The 20,123-nt window shown below is 41.6% G+C and overlaps 1 protein-coding gene across 5 annotated transcripts in view; it reads left to right on the plus strand.

The window, feature by feature from the left end:
- Window positions 1–20,123, plus strand: part of RAPGEF2 (Rap guanine nucleotide exchange factor 2) — a 220,218-nt gene that overhangs the window by 177,449 nt on the left and 22,646 nt on the right. For all 5 annotated transcript variants that reach the window (XM_072974960.1, XM_072974973.1, XM_072974970.1 and 2 more), the window contains 9 exons: window positions 2,710–2,887; window positions 8,678–8,814; window positions 9,373–9,531; window positions 14,312–14,464; window positions 14,723–14,887; window positions 17,736–17,843; window positions 17,933–18,136; window positions 18,233–18,341; window positions 19,009–19,255. In XM_072974960.1, coding sequence (XP_072831061.1) covers window positions 2,710–2,887; window positions 8,678–8,814; window positions 9,373–9,531; window positions 14,312–14,464; window positions 14,723–14,887; window positions 17,736–17,843; window positions 17,933–18,136; window positions 18,233–18,341; window positions 19,009–19,255 — 1,460 coding nt within the window. The remainder of the gene's footprint in view (window positions 1–2,709; window positions 2,888–8,677; window positions 8,815–9,372; window positions 9,532–14,311; window positions 14,465–14,722; window positions 14,888–17,735; window positions 17,844–17,932; window positions 18,137–18,232; window positions 18,342–19,008; window positions 19,256–20,123) is intronic.

Genomic DNA, 20,123 nt, shown 5'->3' on the forward strand with positions numbered 1-20,123 from the left:
ACCTCTGGTTTGTCTGCTCATCCAGCAGGTGCAAGTTCAGTGACCCCCACGTTCCAGGCACTCGGGTTTAGCACTCTCTTCCTGTAGACCAGTCAGGGGTCATTAAACCTTTTAACTCCACTCAGTCTCCACGTGTCCCACTGTTCATCAGACAGTGGGATTATGAAAAAGTCAATTCCTAAAAAATAAATCAATTTTTAAAATGCATTATTTAAAGGAATTCTATATATTTTAAAATGAAATGGGTATTTATTTTAAATGAATGTTCAGTGAATGTTATTTGGAAGATTGTTTGTTTCTTAAAGAATGGAGTCCACATCGCAGAAACAGAAAACAGTTAATGGTTATTTACACAAATAGAGTGGAGAGTTCAGTTTCGGAAAGATTAATCCAACTTACATTTGAAAATCTTGGTTCTATTTAAGACGTAAATATAATTCATTTAAGTGATAGTAATGGTTTCTTTGGAGTGGTATAAAATATATCTCTCATCTCTTGCCATATGTTAGATGTTTAAGAATTAAAGAAAAACCTTAGGTTATATAACTTTATTTCGAAGAGTTTTTTGTTTTAATTTCCATCTTCCACAATGCCTCCTCACTCCAGGCTAATACTACAGAATGTATGAAGAGAGAACTGAGTGTATATTTGAAAATGTAAGGTGATGGCTAATAAACGTCACTGTTAAAGCGCAGCTGGGGTGAGATGTGATCATAGCAGGCCTGACCCAGCGGTCACGTTTTTAGGCTTTGGAAATAGGGCGGTGACACCAGCAGTGTTGGCCTGGTTTCTCTGACTGTGGCCTCGGCTGACCAGATCACATCCAATTGTGTTTTCAATTTCATGCTAGAATCCAGAGACAGTCCGAATTAGGGGTGTGCTGCCGAGCTAAGCCTCACCTCTCCCCCACGTGCGCAGCGCTGGCCGTGGTCCGGCCCGTCAGTCGTCCACGAAGGCCCCTGTGGACACAGCTTCCGCAGAGGTTAAGCTGTCCCCTTCCACCTGTTCTGTCTTCGGTTATCTTCCCCGTAGGTTTTTCTTATGATGCTTGTATTTCCGTTCAGGATGTTGTACCTAAAGAACGAAGTGTGATTAAAATTCTAGCTGTTAAACTGTAGAAAAAAAAACTAACTGATGCTTGCGTTGCTTCAAAATGTAGACTTAAATAGCGTGTTCTGTAATGTAAACCAAGACTTCAGAAAGGTGAAGCTTTGTTGATACAAAAACAATACAGTTTCTTCTGTAAACTTGACTTAAACTGAATTATAGACGGAGTGTAGATCGTCTAGGAGGATGCGTGTATTGAGTGTCTATTATATAAAGAGACCGAGTACTTGTAGTTCTGACTCTGGGGCCAGAACTCCTGGTTCCATTCTCAGTTCCGCAGTTACCAGGAGCACGATCGTGGAAAAATAATCTCTCTTCACCTGGATGTTTGCAGAGTAATAGAAGTTAATAAGGGCACTTACTTCGTAGGATTGTCTTAAGGATGAAATGAGTTACTACACAGAAGCCACGTACAGCAGCTCCTGGCATGTTGTATTTGGTGTTGGCTTATTACTGTCAGGTTCAACACTTTATATTTACAGTTTTATTTATTTTAATCAGTGTTTGCCTGTTCTTAAAAATAGATTTGTTTATTGTCGTTGAAGATCATATGAGCTATGAGCTACTTGAAGTTGGTAAATGTTACGTTTTCGACAAAGTTAATAGTTTTATCATGAAGTCTTCCTAAGAGGTCAGTATTTTATCTGGAAAAACATGTCTGTGATGTTTAAGATCAATATAGTTGATATTTAATCATACCCATTCTTACTACACTTAAGCACTTAATGAATGCTGGGCACACAATGTCCAGTAAGGCCAGTGCGATACAGGCGTGCGATTGCTGAGATAATAATCACAAAGGCTGCAGAATAACCAACGGGGATAGCTGTTCCAGGCTTGAGAGAGCCCGACAGGAGACGCCGTTTTGAAATGTGTGGCTCTGGTGACTGAGAAGAGATTCAGGTGTACCTTGACGACTTGGAGTTTGACCGGTGACACCATCAGCCATGTTGAGGAATGAATGGGGAGAAAGACTGCGTCACTGCTCGGAGTGTAGGGTCCTTCACACTTTTGGTGGTTTATAGTTGGAGAGTAGACATTGTGATCATCAGGCTAAATGTTCTGTTTGCATATTTATCAAGTTACCTGTGATTTGGGATTCACTTTTTCATACAGACCATCTAATGACAGAGAAGTGGTTCGGTCTTCTTGGCATTAATAAATCTGCACCTATTCTCCTGGGGAAGAAATTGTTCCAAATTAACTGTCACCCTTAAGCTCTTAGCTTAAGCCATTCTCTTTGAAAAATGGAGTGAAAACAAAGACTTACCTTTTTCTTATTTTGCTATGTTTCAAACAGCTCAGATAAGAAGTCAAAATTATTGAGAGAGAATTATTAATCCTAACTAAAAATTTAGTAAGAGGTAAAATCACTTATATGTTGTTGCCATCATTCTTTTATGTAGTGCCTAGCGCAGAAAGATCTGTTACTACTGAATATGTGTAACGTAGTTAAGGAAAAATTAATATAGTAAGGGGTTTGATGTTTTGCACTAGACTTGTTTTTCTTTTGGGTCCAAAAGGTGTACTTGACACAGTCTGTTTATTTGTCTGTGTGTCTCTCTCTGTCCATCAATCTATCAATTTTCGGTCTGTCTCCAGGCCACGGAAAGTGAGGCTGGTGATATGGACCTGAGTGGGTTGCCAGAGACCGCCGTGGACTCTGAGGACGATGACGATGAAGAGGACATCGAGAGGGCCTCAGACCCACTGATGAGCAGGGACATTGTGAGGGACTGCCTGGAGAAGGACCCCATTGACAGGACGGATGACGACATTGGTAAGTATGGGTGCGAAAATGCATCCCAGAGCAATTCAGAGTAAATGCATATTAATACAGCTTTCTAAAAAGGAAAAAAAAATACACAGAGGGAAAGTCATCTGATATCACAGAGCCCGGGTTTGTAGGCTTTAAGGGGTCATTCATTTAAAAACGTCCCTTGACATTTGTTGAAAAAACTTAAAAAAAGATTCATTTTACTCAATCAGTACCTTCAAGAGTCTACAAATAATACAGCTGCTTAATAAAACCCTTCCACATGAGCCCTTTGCTTGCTTACATTATGACAAAAAATAAAATAAAAGTCGTCTTCCAAACAATGGTTCTTCTTTTAATTTTCTTGGGAGCACCATTCCTAGTGAACTAGGAAGTTCTTCTTCATGTAAACACTGGTCAAGAGGCAGCTGATAGATTGTCCTGTAAAAGCTTTGCTTCCACAGCCGGTCCAGATCTCAGCCACCCCTGCCCGAGCCAGGCTGTCCACTCCGCCACCCCCCACAGCTCTCCCTGGGCCAATGTCTACTTGAGAGGAATTCGGGGAACTGGATTTCCTGGGTTAGGTGCAGGACCCTGTGGGCATCAGTATGTGTGGGCGACCGGTTGCTTGTGCTTGGAGCGAGCCCAGACACCTCGTTCTGTGTGAGGGGACACCTGTGCCACTTCAGCTCTCTGCACACGGGGGAGTCAAAGATGAAAACCCAAACCTTGGCTTAGAGATCTAAGCCACCATGGACGCCCTTGGTAGGCGTCGCTGACTACTTACAGATGACTGTTCCGGGGCTGTAACCATTCAGTCTCTGGACTCAGGGTTTCTGGGTCCTGGTGGCTCAGTGGGAAAGAAGCAGGGGAGGTCCTGGTCCTGTCCCGCTGCAGGTCTGAAGGTTATGATGGGGACTCGGGGTGTGTGACCGGGAGGGCACTGACCAGGAGGCCTTCTGAGGAAGGACGGGTTGGTGTGATGCCTTTTTAGGAGCTCAGACCTGAATGAAGGGAGAAGCGGGGCTGGCCTCCCCCAGTGCTGACACGCATGCTGCATCCCTTCGCCAATGGCTAACCCCTAGATTCCGGTTGGAATGAGGGATGGATGGAACTGCTTCTCAAATACCCACCCCTGACTTCCCTGACTTTCTTTTCTTTTCTTTTTTGTACTTTGTTAATTTTTATAGTCAAATAATATTTCATTATGTAGTTACACCACATTTTACTTATCCATGAACTGACTGATGGACATTTTGCTTATTTCTACTTAAGCTGTTATGAATGATATTACTATGCTTTTTTCCCCTAATGTCCTTTTATTAGATACACATGACACATTTTTTTTTAAAAAAACTCCAAGCTAGGAAGAAATTGATAAATCGGTATGGCTTCGGGCATTAGATAACCAGAGTCCCCCCCCCCCCAACTTTAGCCCACGTCCTTCTGCGTTGCCTCCACTCCTTGTTACGAAGGGGCTGGTAGTTAGTTCACACGTCTTTTAAGGATTTTGCAGCATGAAGTGAAGTGGTTCTGTTTTACCCCCGAAGACACGGAGTTGAGCCTTCTTGCGTCTGAATCCACATGTTCCTCTGATCTCCACTGTCCAAAATGTATTTCCCTCTCTTCTTTGTCCCTGCCTACTTCTTTTTAAAACTCTTTTTACTGTAATTTTTAAAGAGACAGTGACATCGGAAATGTGTTCAGTTGGCCCTCTTAATCCAGAATCCTTGCTCACAGGGTCTTTTAAAAGTTAGATTGAACATTGTTTATGAACAGCTTGATGTCGTTATCCTTTTCTCATATGCTCACTTTAGTATAGTTACGGAAGACAATTATGATCATTAAAAAAATAGGTAGCATGTCATTCCTGGAAATTTAAGGCTTTCCCTTCGTATCTGAGAAGTTTTCTCTCCCAGAATTTCTAGAAAGCAAGAGCTATGCTGAGTCCTGCAAATGAATACCAAGCTGGTGTTGGGGGGTGGGGGTTGTTGATAAAATCTCTGAGTGCACTGCTTGCACTTGAGTGCCAGCTCACTGGTAAGCAGTGATGATTCAGATGCTTAGTCCTGTCAAATATACTTTTATTTAAAACGGTGAATCGGTGTCAGTACAGCTAAGGCCTCATGATGTTGCCTGTCCCACACGAGGTCTGGGGGAGATCCCGTGTTCTGTCTCCTCAGAACAGCCACATGTGAGAACGTTTACCTTGTCTGCTGTTTCTCTTGTTATGTCTCACTCACCCTCCTGCACTTGGTTAATACAGACACCTTTCGTATGAACGACAAACATCTGTGGAATTGATGCTTTGTCCAGGTGCCTGCCTGCCGAACCTCCTTCCTCCCCAAGCGATGGGGTGGTGTGTTTTAAGTTTAGTTTAAATGAAATTGCTCCTCTTTAATCCTATTTTTAAAACTGCAGGAATTAACAAACTTCCTTTTGGGTTCCCATAGATTCTTGGGTGTGCCTTTGTTTCCATACTTTGAGAAAAGGGGCATTATTTATTTTTGCTCGGTAACTTGTGACTAAGTATTCAATTACTGAATGGTTATGAATTTAGTATTTTTGTTTTAAGGTAGAGAACTGCTTGGACCCCTTTCAAAGGATTCCTTTTTTCTTTCCTGCTTAGTATACCTCACACACACAGAATCCACAGATTTTCTAAAAAAAAAAAAATCTTCACAGTATTAATTACTTCTTACATACATTAAACCAAAGCAAGTAAGATCGTTTTCTGAATTGGCTAAAGCGTCTGTTGTCTGTAAGTTGATTATTTGGCTTTTCTTTGTGTTACATTGACAAGAGAAAAAGGGTTTTTTTAATGTCATATTTTTCATAAACAGGAATGTTTGTTCCCTATGGAAGTAAGACAAATCGTATTTATGTGTTACTCAAACAGAGTCTTCCAAGCAGTACAGCATAGGCTAGTCTTGGTTTTCCCAGTCGCAGCCCCTTCTCTCCGCACGTCCTGGGAACTGTCTCATTCCCCTCCAGCCTCTGGCCTCTTGGCCCCGGAGTGTCACGGCTTCCACTCCACACGCTCCTGTGGCCTCACCAGGGTTATGTTGAGCCCCTACCGTCAAATGCTTCTATTTTGTGTTTATTTTTTTTTTTAAAGATTGGTGATAGATATTCTTTATTTTTTAAATTGCTGTAATCCTCCAGTGTGATAAAAAAAATGGAAAAGAAGTGATCACAGAACCAGTGGTACCAGTTTTGAATCTCTGAGAGTTTTTAAAAACCCTTGGATGCTGTCTGGTTAGGCAATTGATTATTTTTAGTTTTTCAGTCGAGGCTGGAGAATTTTGTAGATTTACTGTTATCACATCTCCTCTGTGTCCTTTGTTCTTTATCCTTATTTGATGCACAGACATCACCTATCCTGTTGTATTTCTTTAATGTTAGTCACTAGTCATATATCACAAATTGATTTCATGACCCACCGAGGGATTAGGAGACTGACAAAAAGCAAGACAGATGTCTGTGCGAGCCCTTCAGGTCACAGTAATAGTGAATACGTTTTATACTTTATATTCTCCAGTCATCTGTGGCCGTAATTTGACTTTTATCATTGTCTTAACATAATAGTATGTTAAACCGGAAACATTTCTGACAATTATTTTTCTGCTCTCATGTCTTTCTTACGAGCATACATCTTTGCTTGTCCAAGGACCTTCAGCTCTTACTAGGAGAGGAAAAAACAAACTGTGTGGTTTGTACCTAGTGTTTTAATACCTCATGGTGGAGGTGGGGCTGATGGTGAAAGAAAACTGAGGCCAGTGAGAGCAGAACCGATCGATGCCCCAGTCCGAGGACCACGATGTGTCCATCGGCCTTTCTGTTTCATAGAGAAAGGCCAGGCATCTGTAAAGAAACGAGTCCCACGTCCCGTGTGTAGCCGTTTGGGGCGTCTCCTGCAGTGGCTTTCAAAACTGCTTTATCGCTGCCCTCAGGTAGAGAGAGATTTTTATGGCATGACATGAGCCCGTCTGCTCATTCCAGAAATAAAAGTTTCACTAACCAGAACGAATCCTTCCTGTAAGTGATGTACTTTCTCTTGCTGCTTCCTTTTTAAAAATGCTGGTTGCAGCAGCGAATTGATTTCCTGACACGCCAGTCGAGGTCAGGCTGAAGAACTCTGTCTTGTTGGACCCGCTCCCTGGGTACCACTTAGCATTGTTGTCCTCCTGGTTACCAAAGCCACCCCGGGTAATGAGAGTCTTACACACGGGGGATGACGTAGGGTCTCACCAGAGCAGACATTACCACACTGGGCCAGTAAAAACCACCTAGTCTGACCTTGTGGAAATGTCATGTTTTCACGGAATACATCTTTGTATTATACGTTGTTTTTTTGCAAGGAACAAACTATATCCACTAACATGAAATTTGTCACTAAATCCTCACAGATACAAGCAGCGTGCATAGGGACAGTTTCCTTATGTGGGGGCAAGAGAAAGCGTAGTTGGAATTTTTAGTTAGCCGGAAGTTTGAATGACACCATGAATAGGACAGTAGTGACAGCACCAGCCAGCAGTTCTCATTTGTCAAGCGTTTCTTCTGCGAGAAGGACTTTACCACATGGAGTGCATTTGATCTTCAGAGCTGCCCAGTGAAGGTGGGCGTCGTGTGATGCTTTTACAGATGAGAAAAGCATGCCTCGGGGAAACGAATCAGCCTTCCCCAAGAAATACAAGTTTGGATGCTGTCTGACACGCACCCTGCGCTCTGGCCACCACCCATAATGCCCAGCGTGAGCTTTGGGGGCAGGCAGTTCTGAATCCTGGCCCTGCTGCCTCCTAATTAGATGACCTTCATCCTCGGTTTCCTCCCTGGGGAATGAGAAAGAAACCACGCATCGCACAGAGCCATGGTGAGGGGTCGGGAAGGAACTTAGGAAGTACGTAGGAAAGCTCCCGAACAATGGAGAAAATCAAGAACAGAGACCACAGCAGGGGAGGGTATGGCTCAGGGATAGAGCATGTGCATGCATGAGGTCGTGGGTTCAATCCTCAGTACCTCTGTTAAAAAAAAAAAAACTAGGGATAAATAAATAGACAGACAGACCTAAAGACTCCCCCTCAAAAAAAAAAAAAAGAATAGATACCACAGGGCTTGGGAAGACTGAAGTCACCCATCCAAACAGCTGCTGGAACTGGACCAGAGCAGACGCCGTTTCTCCACCACATCGCCAGTGGGGCGATGGTCAAACCTTGTTTTTGCCAGTCTGCAGGATGAGAAATAAGAGAACAATTTTCATTTGCACTTACCATGTCAGGCTGTAAATTTTATAATTGCTTAATTTTTCCAGATTTGTCTGCTCCATAGAAAATATTGCTTGGTTTCTAAGTCCCAGGGGAGTCCAGGTGGCTGTTCCTGCTGTCTGTTCCAGGTACCCAGTTAGTCGCCCAGAAGACACTGGACCAGACTTCCTGACTTTTTGGAGAATTCTCAGAGCTCTGTTTCATTTCCGCCCATCATTTCATCCCTTAATAAGCCTTGATAACATCATAGCTCACTTTCGATAGAGATTCCCCACTTGATGTTTATGAATTTCTTCATTCCCATTAGAATTTGAGGTACAGTGTGTCCTGGAGCTCCTGGGTTGGCCTGGAAACGTCACCCTCTCCACCGTGGCAGAATTGTCCGTATAACTGCAGGGCATTCAGCTTGTGCTAAAGATGCTCAAAGTCACTGTACGGCTGACTAGGCAGGATCGTAGGGCCTCTAAGAAGAAACAAGCCTAGAGTGTTCTCCGCTGGCACCTGTTTTTTAAAACAGTTGTAATTTTAATGCACGTCTCTTGCTTTTCAGAACAACTCTTGGAATTCATGCACCAGCTGCCCGCTTTTGCCAACATGACCATGTCGGTGAGACGGGAGCTGTGCGCGGTGATGGTGTTCGCGGTGGTGGAGAGAGCGGGGACCATCGTGCTCAATGACGGCGAAGAGGTGTGGGCGGCTTTCCCCGTAGGGACCCCCGTACAGCGCGTGAACGGAAAGCCAGCCCTCAGGCTTCCCCCTTTAGAAGCGATGGGCGGCAACAAGTTTGCATAGTTCAAGAGTTACGATACACTCATCGTTGGGTCCAGTATTCCAAATCCCTCGTGTTATCTCCCAGTACTTGCAGTGTTTCATATAATGTGGATGGAAATATAGGGAGGCATGAACTTTTCAGACTTTGTGACTTAAAAGTTCAGAATAGAATGCCTCTTGTCAAAGCAAGATGATGCTCTCAATTGGCGATCATTCTATCTTGTTTTCATGTGTTTGGGGGGAACAGAAGGAATTTCTTCCTCGTGTTGTCCTGAGTCACGAGGAGAGCGGAGTGCCTGGTGCCCCGTGCAGGTGTCTGAAAGCCCTGGGACCCTGGCGATCGGCCCACTGGCCTTGGGTCATTTGTTCCCTCTTTGAAATGCAAGCTCTAAATAATCTGTAGGGACTGTCCTAGCACTTTTTGCTTCACGGTCATGACGGTGTTTTCTGCTCTGTCTTCCCTGTTTGAGCCAGCTGGACTCCTGGTCAGTGATTCTGAACGGTTCTGTGGAAGTGACTTATCCTGACGGAAAAGCGGAAATACTGTGTATGGGGAATAGTTTTGGTGTCTCTCCCACCATGGACAAAGAATACATGAAAGGAGTGATGAGGACCAAGGTGGATGACTGCCAGGTATAAGCTGTCATTAAGAATGTATATTTGGTGCTGAATAAAGAACACTTATATATGCAGTAGTGGTAAGGTTTTTCTGCCTGTATGAGCAGGTCATCTTCTAGATTTATAAAGGTGATTTTAAAATAGGACTATTGCTTTTAGCATTACCATGCTTTAGAAAATTAAAAATAAATCTCCCTTAAAATTATTCAAACTCCAAGAAAGTAAGCGTTTTATAAATGTGTTCTATTAAAAAAGATGTTCTATAAATATGTTATTTTAAAATTTGCATCAATAATAATTGATCATCTATTCAACAAAAAATGTAAAAGTAAAATGCCCATTATGAAAAGAAATTATATGTAGATGAGTAAAGATGATGTGAAACAGTTATGCAGTGTTTTTATTTAAATACATACAAGATAAGGAATTGATTTTAGAAGTCATGAAAATTAATCATAGCATGAATCAGTAGAAAGACTTGCTAGTGAAAAAAATACTGCTAATGAAAAGAAAAATGGCAGTATTGATATTATGTTAATATTCATTATTTAAAAGCATTCAATAAAAGCCTAGAAATAATAGTGAGGCCAAATGTGAAATTTAATTAGATTGCTACAACTGGTAACCTCCATATTAGTGTAAAATAAATTTGAGTGCTTTTATTACCATTCAGTATTTATGATTTATGTCTTCTGAAAAAATTTGCCCTTGAAAAATAAAATATTTTAATATAAATAAGCCAAAAGATGTCACTTAGACTAATTAATGTTAAGTGCTCACTGTATTTATTAGTCTACTGTCTGAAATACATCAGAATATAGTTTATTCTAAAAGACCATCATTGACTTTATAATGTCTGATAAATGTAAAACAGTGTTCATTTAAATTTTCATTCTGAGCATTTTGCTTACTAAAAAGATAAACGACCATGGCTATAAATAAAATCATCTTACCTAGAGAATAATTGTGCTCAGTGACTCCTTCAGTGAGCTCCACAGAGAGAAAAGTGGCCATGAATTCAGTGTTGTGAGTATGTCATGCCAGAAAGGCATTCTAAACAGAGTCAGCTCCCAATTGCTTGGCATAATAGAGGGAAAGAAAATGATAGGTAAATCTCCAGGTCTTTACTCGGCCTCAGAATGTGTATTTAAAAGGGGTCATATGTGATATTTCAGCTTGAGAATTATACTCCAAAAAAAAAAAAAAAAAAAAGAAGCCAAGCTGAGTCAAAACGAACTAGAAAATTGTTGAAGATTTCCCCACCCCACTGTCTCTTCTCAGCTCCTCCCTGAGCCCTCCTACAAGTCAGGCTCAACAGGGCATTTGAGTCAGTGTGTCCTTAAAGGGCGAGTAATGGTTATTTTATTTCAGAGAATTTAGCTACCACCCTTAATTGGCCAACCCTCCTTGTTAGAAATTTCATAATCGTGGAACAGAAATGACACGGGAGGCATAGAAATGTTTCAGAATACTTGATAAAAATATTACACGACGTAACATTGCAGAGTACTTAAGTAGTGTCAGATGTCCCAGGTAAGACTGAATATTTTCTGTGAGTTCTGGGAAAGGAGGAGGAGGCAGATGTTAGGCAGAGAGTTCATCTATTTCCGGATGAGGAATCAGTGGGAAATCCAGGGTGATAGCAACGCAGACTCCCGGAGAAAACTCTCAGTTGAAAAGGAAGGCTCCCATCAAGATAGTGTTAGGCTCCCACCGCTCTTGATGTGAGACCCAGGCGGACATGGGGTCCAGGGCTCAGCGTCTGCTGGAGGACGCCTTTCCCCCCTGCAGTCCGCCCCGCACGCTGGGAGGGCACACGAAATCAGGCCTTTCAGCAACTACTCCTTCTCCCACCGACCCATCTGCCCCTCCACTCAGAACAGGAATGGAGAGCGACTTTAGAGATTTTAATGCAAATGCTTATTTGGGGTCAGATTTTAGTGTATTTCTGTTATAATGTCGTTTATTTGCCAGAAAGTGCACCTGTCAGGTCCTCCTCTTGTTGGGGGAAGTAAAGGAAACGAGGCATCGTATTTTTATTCATCCACGAAACCCTCTCCATGAGTGTCTGTCCTTCCACTGAGCACACGGCAGTCAGTCAACAGTTACTGAATGAAGCGGACAGAATGTCCTAGGCCTCCCGGTGACCCCCAGGTCTGGCTTAGCCCTGCCCCGCACCCTGCAGGGGGTGATGAACCCCCGGACCCCTGTGTAAGCAGTTGGCTGTGAACTTCTTACAGACCGCAGAGTAAGCAGATCCCACCTCGTATGGTGCGTCTCTTACACTCAGCTCTTCCTGAGACCGTGGAGCTAACGATGCTTTGAATTTTAAAGAAGTCTTGGAGGCAAAAGCAGTTGCATGGACATTTGGGAAGTTGACTGTTCTCTCTGTTGCTTGATGTTTAGTATTACTTCATTCTTTTATCGTTTTTCATATTTTTACTAACTATAAATGGTGAGGTCACATGCCCAGAAGAAAATCACCCTGTGACGTAAATTGCTTTTGACCTTCTGTAAGTGGAATCTTGGTTGAATTTTCATTTCATATCAGAGGGCCAAGCCCGTACAGTACTTCCACGGCTGTCCGAAAGGATAAGGCCTCACTAAAACAATTACATATGCAACTCACAAATTTTCAACTAGCTTAATCACGCCAGTTAAAATTATATTTTACCTATAAATTTCATGTTATATCTATAAACTTCTTCAAGCAAAAATAAATCTGCTAATAAAAATAGATAAATGTTGTCATCTAAAATGTATTTTTTTTGAGATACCGGTTCTGTATGGCCCTATCAGAAATTCAGTCTGGGATTTTTTTTTTTCTTTCCTTTTTAAATGAGATTTCATTTTGCTGCAGGAGAAATACCAGAAATGTCTTTCTAGACATTAACCATTTCAAGTCAAACTTACTCTAATTTCTTTAAGTCCTTAGTCAAGAAGGTTAATTTTCATACCTTTCTCTTTAAAAAGCATGTTTTTATCTATCTGCCTACTTGTTTTAACTCAGGGGTGTATTTCTTTTTTAGATAAATGAGAAAATGATATAATTATATTCTCTGAAACCAAGTATAAGAAAGAACACCTAAAATTATTTGGAGGCCTGAGAAACAGTTTTGTTTCCCTATAAAAAGAAGAAAAAAATTTCGGGGGACAAGAAACTAAGGACCACATATTTCAAACATATATACACTTGTGGTCAGTGTTACGGATATGAGCTTGGGTTTTTTTTTAAGGCATTAAAAAATTTAGCTATCCATAATTACTTAGTAGAAAAGCCTATGTTTTTTGAATTTTAATTTTTGATTCTAAACCCTTAATAGAAAAATTAGTGAGATTATACATCAACCAACTTAGTGGAAGAAATTTAATATCCTACTATGCCATTTCTTGAGTGTGAACCGCTGCTGCTACTTCTGTTAAAAAAAAAAGCTTTATTGATTTTGCAGAAAGTATAGAAAATACAGAAAAGCATCTTAAACAACAAAAGCCGCTTGTAGTTTGCATTGCTCAGAAATAATTATTAACATTTTGTTATATACCGAGATTTTGATACGCATGTGTAATTTTTTCTAAGTAGCAAGCATGTAGCTGTGAGACGTTGGGCAGATCAGCGCCCCGAAGTGCAGCTGTTTCCCCACCTTACAGTGGGGGTAGTGGTGGTGCCTTCCTCACGTGATGATGGGGAGGGTGAAGTGGGAAAGCGCTGTAAGGCTACCGGTGTGATGTCATCACTGTCATTTACATCATTATCACAGCATTTGGTTTTGCATCTTTAAAAAAATTAAGGAATATCATGAACATGGAACCGGAACTCTGACTGTCCTAGGAAAATACGATTTTAGACGGCTGTAGCATCGTTTATCTTATCCACACTGTGACTTAACCATTCCCTGCTTTCATCTTTTCACTGTAAAGGAGAAAAAGAAATGTGCAGCCTTTCTTTATTCCTAAATGGTTTCTTCGAATAAGAATAAATTATTCAAAACTCAGAGAAGACAATACTTTTTATTTACTTTCTATTCTTGTCTCCTCACTGGCCTCTGGTTAATTTGTGTAATAAGTGATTTCTAAAATTCATTCTTAACTTCTTTAAAACTACTAAGAAATATAATTAAATAGTTTGCCCTGAGCCCTGAAATTTTTTACATTTGGGGTTATGGAGGAGAAGTTGCTTAATGTGCATATTTTTGTTAACTTTCTTTTGAGAGGAAGAATTAATCTTGACACTAGTTATAAGGAGTAGGGATTTGAGTTTTATCAATGTGTGGCTTGTTTTGTGGACCTTTTGAACAGACTTGATAAAATAATTTTTATCAATATAATTAGCAAACTTACCATTTTCTACTGCATAGGTATCTTTGAATTTCAATGTCTTTTATTAAAACCATCTTTATTTTAAAACTGTTGTTTTCAAAATCTTTTCAAATGTAAAAAACCCACTAAATGATCATTTTGTTTGTATCTGTGTCCTGAAGCCCACCCACCTCCCCCATTGTAAAGAAGGGGCCTGAGAAAGTACTCTCCTAATTTTATCCTCTGATTTTTTTAATTGTTAGGATTTTTAATATAAACTACATATAAATATTCTAAAAATGAAACTTTTCTTGACCGAGGAAGAAATAGATGAAAAAGTAGAGAAGTCTGATTAAGGTTCATTACTGCCCTCATTTAGAGAGTATGGAAAAGACATGGAAAAATGTCAGCGTTAAATAATTAACACACTGAATTATCAGTACCGCTCGGTCTCCTGCGAGCACTTTATCATTAACATGGGGCTTCTGTTCTGTTCCAGTTTGTCTGCATAGCCCAGCAAGATTACTGCCGCATTCTCAACCAGGTAGAAAAGAATATGCAGAAAGTTGAAGAGGAAGGAGAAATTGTCATGGTCAAAGAACACCGGGAGCTTGATCGCACTGGGACGAGGAAGGGACACATCGTCATCAAGGTAGGACACCACACCTCCCCCCACCAGGGGAGGGAGGGTTTGGTAGTATTGGTTATGGCAGTTTGAAATGGCTCCCCACCCCATTTTTATGCATAACTTCTCTTAAATGTTATCAATTGTAATAAATCTTTGTCTTACCTGAGTGTTACTCATTATTAGATGTATCACGATGCCATTCATCTCATATTGAAGATATGAAATCATACGGAATAGATGCCGTTCGCGCAGGATGGTGACCAAAGCTTTGATCTGTTACAGGGCACCTCAGAAAGACTGACGATGCACTTGGTGGAAGAGCATTCGGTGGTGGACCCGACGTTCATAGAAGACTTCCTCCTGACCTACAGGACTTTCCTCTCCAGCCCAATGGAAGTGGGCAAAAAGTTACTGGAGTGGTTTAACGACCCGAGCCTCAGGGACAAGGTTGGAAGACGCCTTCTTGTTTTCTTTTAAATAGGAAACAGTCAGATATAAAGTTGAAGAGACTTAGTGTATATGTATTTTTCACACCAGTCATGTTCAGATTATTCTAATAGAATAAGAGAATTGACTTTAAGCAAAAAAAAAAAAAAAGTAATGTAAGTTTTAATTCTTGTTCCAGATTTCTAAGCTCATCCCTAGAAATGTTTGTTTTTGTTTGTTTGTTTGTCGTATGCAAAGGCCAAGACATTGGCCAAAAAATGTTGAACGTTTACTTCTGCTGCAAATTCTGTTACAACACAACCGCTGAACATCCCAACACCGAAGTTACGTGGGCCTCTGCATCTTTGGGTTCAGTAGATGGCCCGTGCACTCCAGGTGGGAATTAGTGTTCAGTTGGCACCAGGGCAGCGCCCCAGCATCAGATACCGCAGGCCAGCAGGCCCCGGCGGTGCAGTTCTGCACAGGCCACCCTCCGCAGCTCGGTCCAGCCCTTTTTCAAGGACAGAGTCTGTGCTTGTAAGGGGTTTGAGAGGTAATCCTTCCACACAGCAGACTTGGGAGAGAGAGGCAGGGTGGGAATCCAGAACAGGAGGCTAGCCCTGCAGTCTTCGAGAAATTACGTATGTAGCAGAGCACTTCACTTCACATCCTGTAAGTTGTGGCACAGGGGAGCTTAGCCGAGCCCTTTGTGAAGCCGTAAAGTGTTGCCGGGTCCAAGCTTGTTCCACTGGCCCCATGACAGGCCAGTAGGTCAGGACATGGGCTGTGGGGCAAGGACAAACCACTCTACTTGGAAAGCCGCTAGACCGAGAAGATGGGGGACACCTGTCCTGGAGAACCATCTTCCCCAGGTCAGAATTCAGGCTCCTTTTACAATAAAAGGGAAAGGGTGTGGTTGGTTGTTGCAAACTTCTTGGTGTAGGAATTACCTGTTCCCGCAGCTGTCCACGTGGGTCAGCTCATGGTGTCCCTGTAAACCTCTAACAAGACAAATGCTATTCTCTGTTCTGCAACTTTTTATCTCTATATGAATGGAAAAGTGTTACACCCTTAAAGGTCAGAGCCTTGAGGATGGGCTCTCCTGTCTGTTTCAGGCTCTAGGCAACATTCTTTTACAAAAGGTGAAGGACCAGCATGACTGAGCCCAGGAAGCAGAGCCCAGGGTTAGAGCCAAAGGAACAGGTCTAATGTGGAGTCAGATGTCTTCCTTTCTGTTACAAAAGCTCAATTGAGTACTGCCTCCACCCTTTACCTCGTGTGACCTCTGACCCTCCCGCACTCATCCCTTAACTTGTAAAATAAACAAGCAACATCCTTTCGAGGTCACCGTGAGGATAAGCAGCAGTAGCCGTGTTCTTTATGTAGCGTGAGCACTGAATGCATCTTAAAGGTTGGCGGTGGTGGTACTTGCTGGTCTTCAATTTATGATTTGTGAATCTCTTTTTTCCAACCTGTAATATGGCTTGTAGACTTTTAAGTTGGCTTCTCAGCTGCAAAATTTTCAATTTTACAAAAAGGTCGGATGGTAAGAATATAGTTTGAGGGGAGCAGAACATCCAGGTTTCCTAAATTTTAAAAATGAGCAGTAGTGATAGTAAGTGACAAAAAAATTAATATAAATATCAAGACTTGACTCCTGAGTGGTTAGTCAGGTCCTACACCATCATTGGTCACAGCATATTAACTGTAAATAGTCTTTCAACTGTAGCTTGAAAATTAACTGTCTACCCTCAGCTCTGTTTCTTTGCTGCTAGAACAGCAGGCTTAACTTTCCTCTTTGTTGAAGAGCTTAATGTTTGAAAACAGTGCTATGGAAAATTTCCTCTGCCTTGGTTTTCAAAATTTAAAAAATTAAACTCACATGAAGTGAAACAGTTACTTTTATATTTAAAGTCGCAGTTATACTCACTTCATTTAGGAAAATTTTACTGAGAACTGACTCTCTGCCAGGTGTTGTTACGTATTCAGGATGCCCACAGAGCATAGCAGACAAAGTTGCCTTCGTGGAACTCACAGTCCAACAAGCGTCAGTTCTTGCTGGCACAAAGCAGGCACTCCACAGCTGTGTGTGTGTGTGTGTGTGTGTGTGTGTGTGTGTGTGTGTGTGTGTGTGTTGTATGAAGGTGTGGGGCTCAGTTAAAGTGTGTGTGCAGGGTAAGAAAAGGCTGCTCAGTTTTATGCAGAATTATAGGTATGAAAAACCCCCAAATCTCAACGTGAGCAAATAACCAGAAACTCCCAATAACGCCTAACCTGCTGCATCCTTTTATAGCTTGTTCCCTTGAGGATGATTCTCGGCTTAATGCTGTTCATTCCTTTTGTCTGGTCTGCCCTCCTTTAGTTTTTAGTTTCTGTCTTCTTTTGTCTTATATTAATTTATTTTGATTTTAGCATAGCTTTGTTTTTGTTGTGACCTGTTTCAAATATATTTTGAGAGTAAGCGAGATATAAGTTAATTACCATCCTTCACGGATTCAAAACCCTTCTTGGCAAAGCAACATGAAGTCTGCATTCATAGTATTAATATATATTTTCAGAAGGCCATACTCTCTTTTTTTTTTAATTTGGGGAGCAGATTATTAGGTGTTTTGTTTTGTTTTGTTTTTAATTTATTGTAACAGAGGTACTGGGGATTGGACCCAGGATCTTGTGCATGCTAAGCAAACGCTCTACCGCTGAGCTATACCCTCCCCCTACTTATGTTTAAAATCTGAGGGTTTTGTTGTTAATTTTCTCTTTCATTGTTATTAGGTGAATGGTTTGTTGGATATCTTTTGAAATGACTTTAATCACAGATTCTTAGCACTGAAAAGAAGAAAACCTATTAAAAAAATAATTGATTTTTCAGGTTACACGGGTAGTATTATTGTGGGTGAATAATCACTTCAATGACTTTGAAGGGGATCCTGCGATGACTCGATTTCTAGAAGAATTTGAAAATAATCTGGAAAGAGAGGTAATACTTTTCTCACTCTGTAAAGCCATCCTCTCTAAGTCTGTTTTATTCAGCCTACCTTTGAAACCACTCCTTCCCGACTCTTGTAGAAAATGGGCGGCCATCTAAGGCTGTTAAACATCGCATGTGCCGCCAAAGCCAAAAGAAGGCTGATGACGCTGACCAAGCCATCCCGAGAAGCCCCGCTGCCGTTCATCCTGCTGGGAGGCTCCGAGAAAGGCTTTGGAATCTTTGTTGACAGTGTGGATTCGGGCAGCAAGGCAACCGAAGCGGGCTTGAAACGAGGGGACCAGGTACGGTACTTCTAGAACCACACGTCCGGGCAAATGCCAGTCTTATTTTCCCTGTCAGTTGGGAAACTGAAATTAATTTTATACTTTTATTTCTAGATACTAGAAGTAAATGGTCAAAACTTTGAAAATATTCAGCTGTCAAAAGCCATGGAAATTCTTAGAAATAACACACACTTATCTATCACTGTGAAAACCAATTTATTTGGTAAGTATTTTGCATTTTTTGCATATTTTTATTTTTCTCCTACTTTGGTTTTTTTTTTTTTTTTTTTTACATTTAGGTTTTTTGGAGCTTTTTTTAAGCTTTTTTTTTTTGAATTTCTTGTTTGTTTGGTTTTGGTGGTGGGGAGGTAATTAGATTTATTTATTTATTATTATTTTTTAAAGGATGAACTGGGGACTAAACCCAGGACCTCGTGCATACTAAGCACACACACTACCACTGAGCTGTTTCCCTCCCCCACTTACATTTAGGTTTTAATTCTGAAAAAAGCCATTTTTATAATCCAAACATCATAAGAACTGAAAACATATAGTAAAATGCATAGATATAGAATTAATTACACAAGTGTGTAATCAGATCTAAATCAAACTCTGCTTGAGGGCCCTAACATTATCTTTATCGATGTTTTTATTGATACCTGTTTTAAATGCCTACAGATTTAAAGAGTGTACTCCTTTATTGTAGCTCATTCTGGGCGGAAGTGACAGAGCTTTGGTGTCTTTCATTCATGGGGGCGGTGTTTTTCTACAGGATCACAGTTCTGATTGCTGAAATCTATACTTCTCATCCATTTCCAAGTTCTGCCGTTGCCTCTGAGTTGTCCAGATTTCTTATCACGGGCATTTTGCTGCGTTTGCTTCCTTTTCAGTATTTAAAGAACTTCTCACAAGATTGTCAGAAGAGAAGAGGAACGGCGCCCCTCACCTCCCTAAAATTGGAGACATCAAAAAGGCCAGCCGCTACTCCATCCCCGACCTCGCCGTGGACGTGGAGCAGGTGATAGGACTGGAGAAAGTGAATAAAAAAAGTAAAGCCAACACCGTTGGGGGAAGGAACAAGCTAAAAAAGATACTTGACAAGACCCGGATTAGCATCCTGCCCCAGAAACCATATAAGTAAGTGTCTGTATCCGTTCTCCGTGCGCGGCGTTGCTGTGTCAGGAGGGTCTGCGGCAGCGGCCACGTGACCAGGGTTTGCACCCCGATGCTGCAGTGGCTTTGTGACCAGGTTTGCACCTGGGGCCACAGGGTGTTCTGTGTTTTGATGGCTGAGCTCTCAGCAGCGGTGTTGAACAGTCCAGTTGTTTCAGTCCCATTCTGGCCCCTTACTTGCCCATCTCAGTCTTCATCAGAGATAGTTAGCACTTCCTCCCTTGTACTGTTCTTTTTCTCGCTTGGACTTTTGAAAAGAATGTGTTTGCTCCTGTCTCCCCGTAACTTGGCGGCGTCTCTGCCCCCGTCTGCCCGTTCCTGGGTGTCCTCTCTCCCGTCTCCGCCAGCCACCATCCCTGCCTCTAGTTGCTACTGCTCGCCCTCGCCATTCTCTTTCTTCCCCTCTCCTGTCCTCAGTCATTTAACGTTGGCCACGATGTCAGCAACTGAGCCCAGAACTCCATCCCTCCCCGCGGTGGGCTCTGTGGCCTGAATGTCACGTGTATTCTCCAGTCCCTTCCTGGCTATTCACGTGTGCCGGGAGCTCAGACCAGACCGAGCGGCAGGTGTCACGCTCTTTTAGCTTTGCTTCTTTGCACGCTCATTTCTTCATTTTAGCTCCTTCTGTGTCCGTGAATGTTTTACAAAACTCAATTACCATCAGCCAAAATTTTTTTAAATATTGAATTACATGGGTACCCCGAGTTCATTTATTATCTATTCCTCAAGCTGCAGTGGTAAAAGAGATAACTTGAGAACACGAAGGTTGTTTTCTTGGATAATTTAGTGGATCTTATTCCACTAAATTTTTTTTCTTTTTCCCCTTCAGATA

Source organism: Vicugna pacos, chromosome 2, assembly GCF_048564905.1.
Source record: "Vicugna pacos chromosome 2, VicPac4, whole genome shotgun sequence".
Lineage (NCBI taxonomy): Eukaryota > Metazoa > Chordata > Mammalia > Artiodactyla > Camelidae > Vicugna > Vicugna pacos.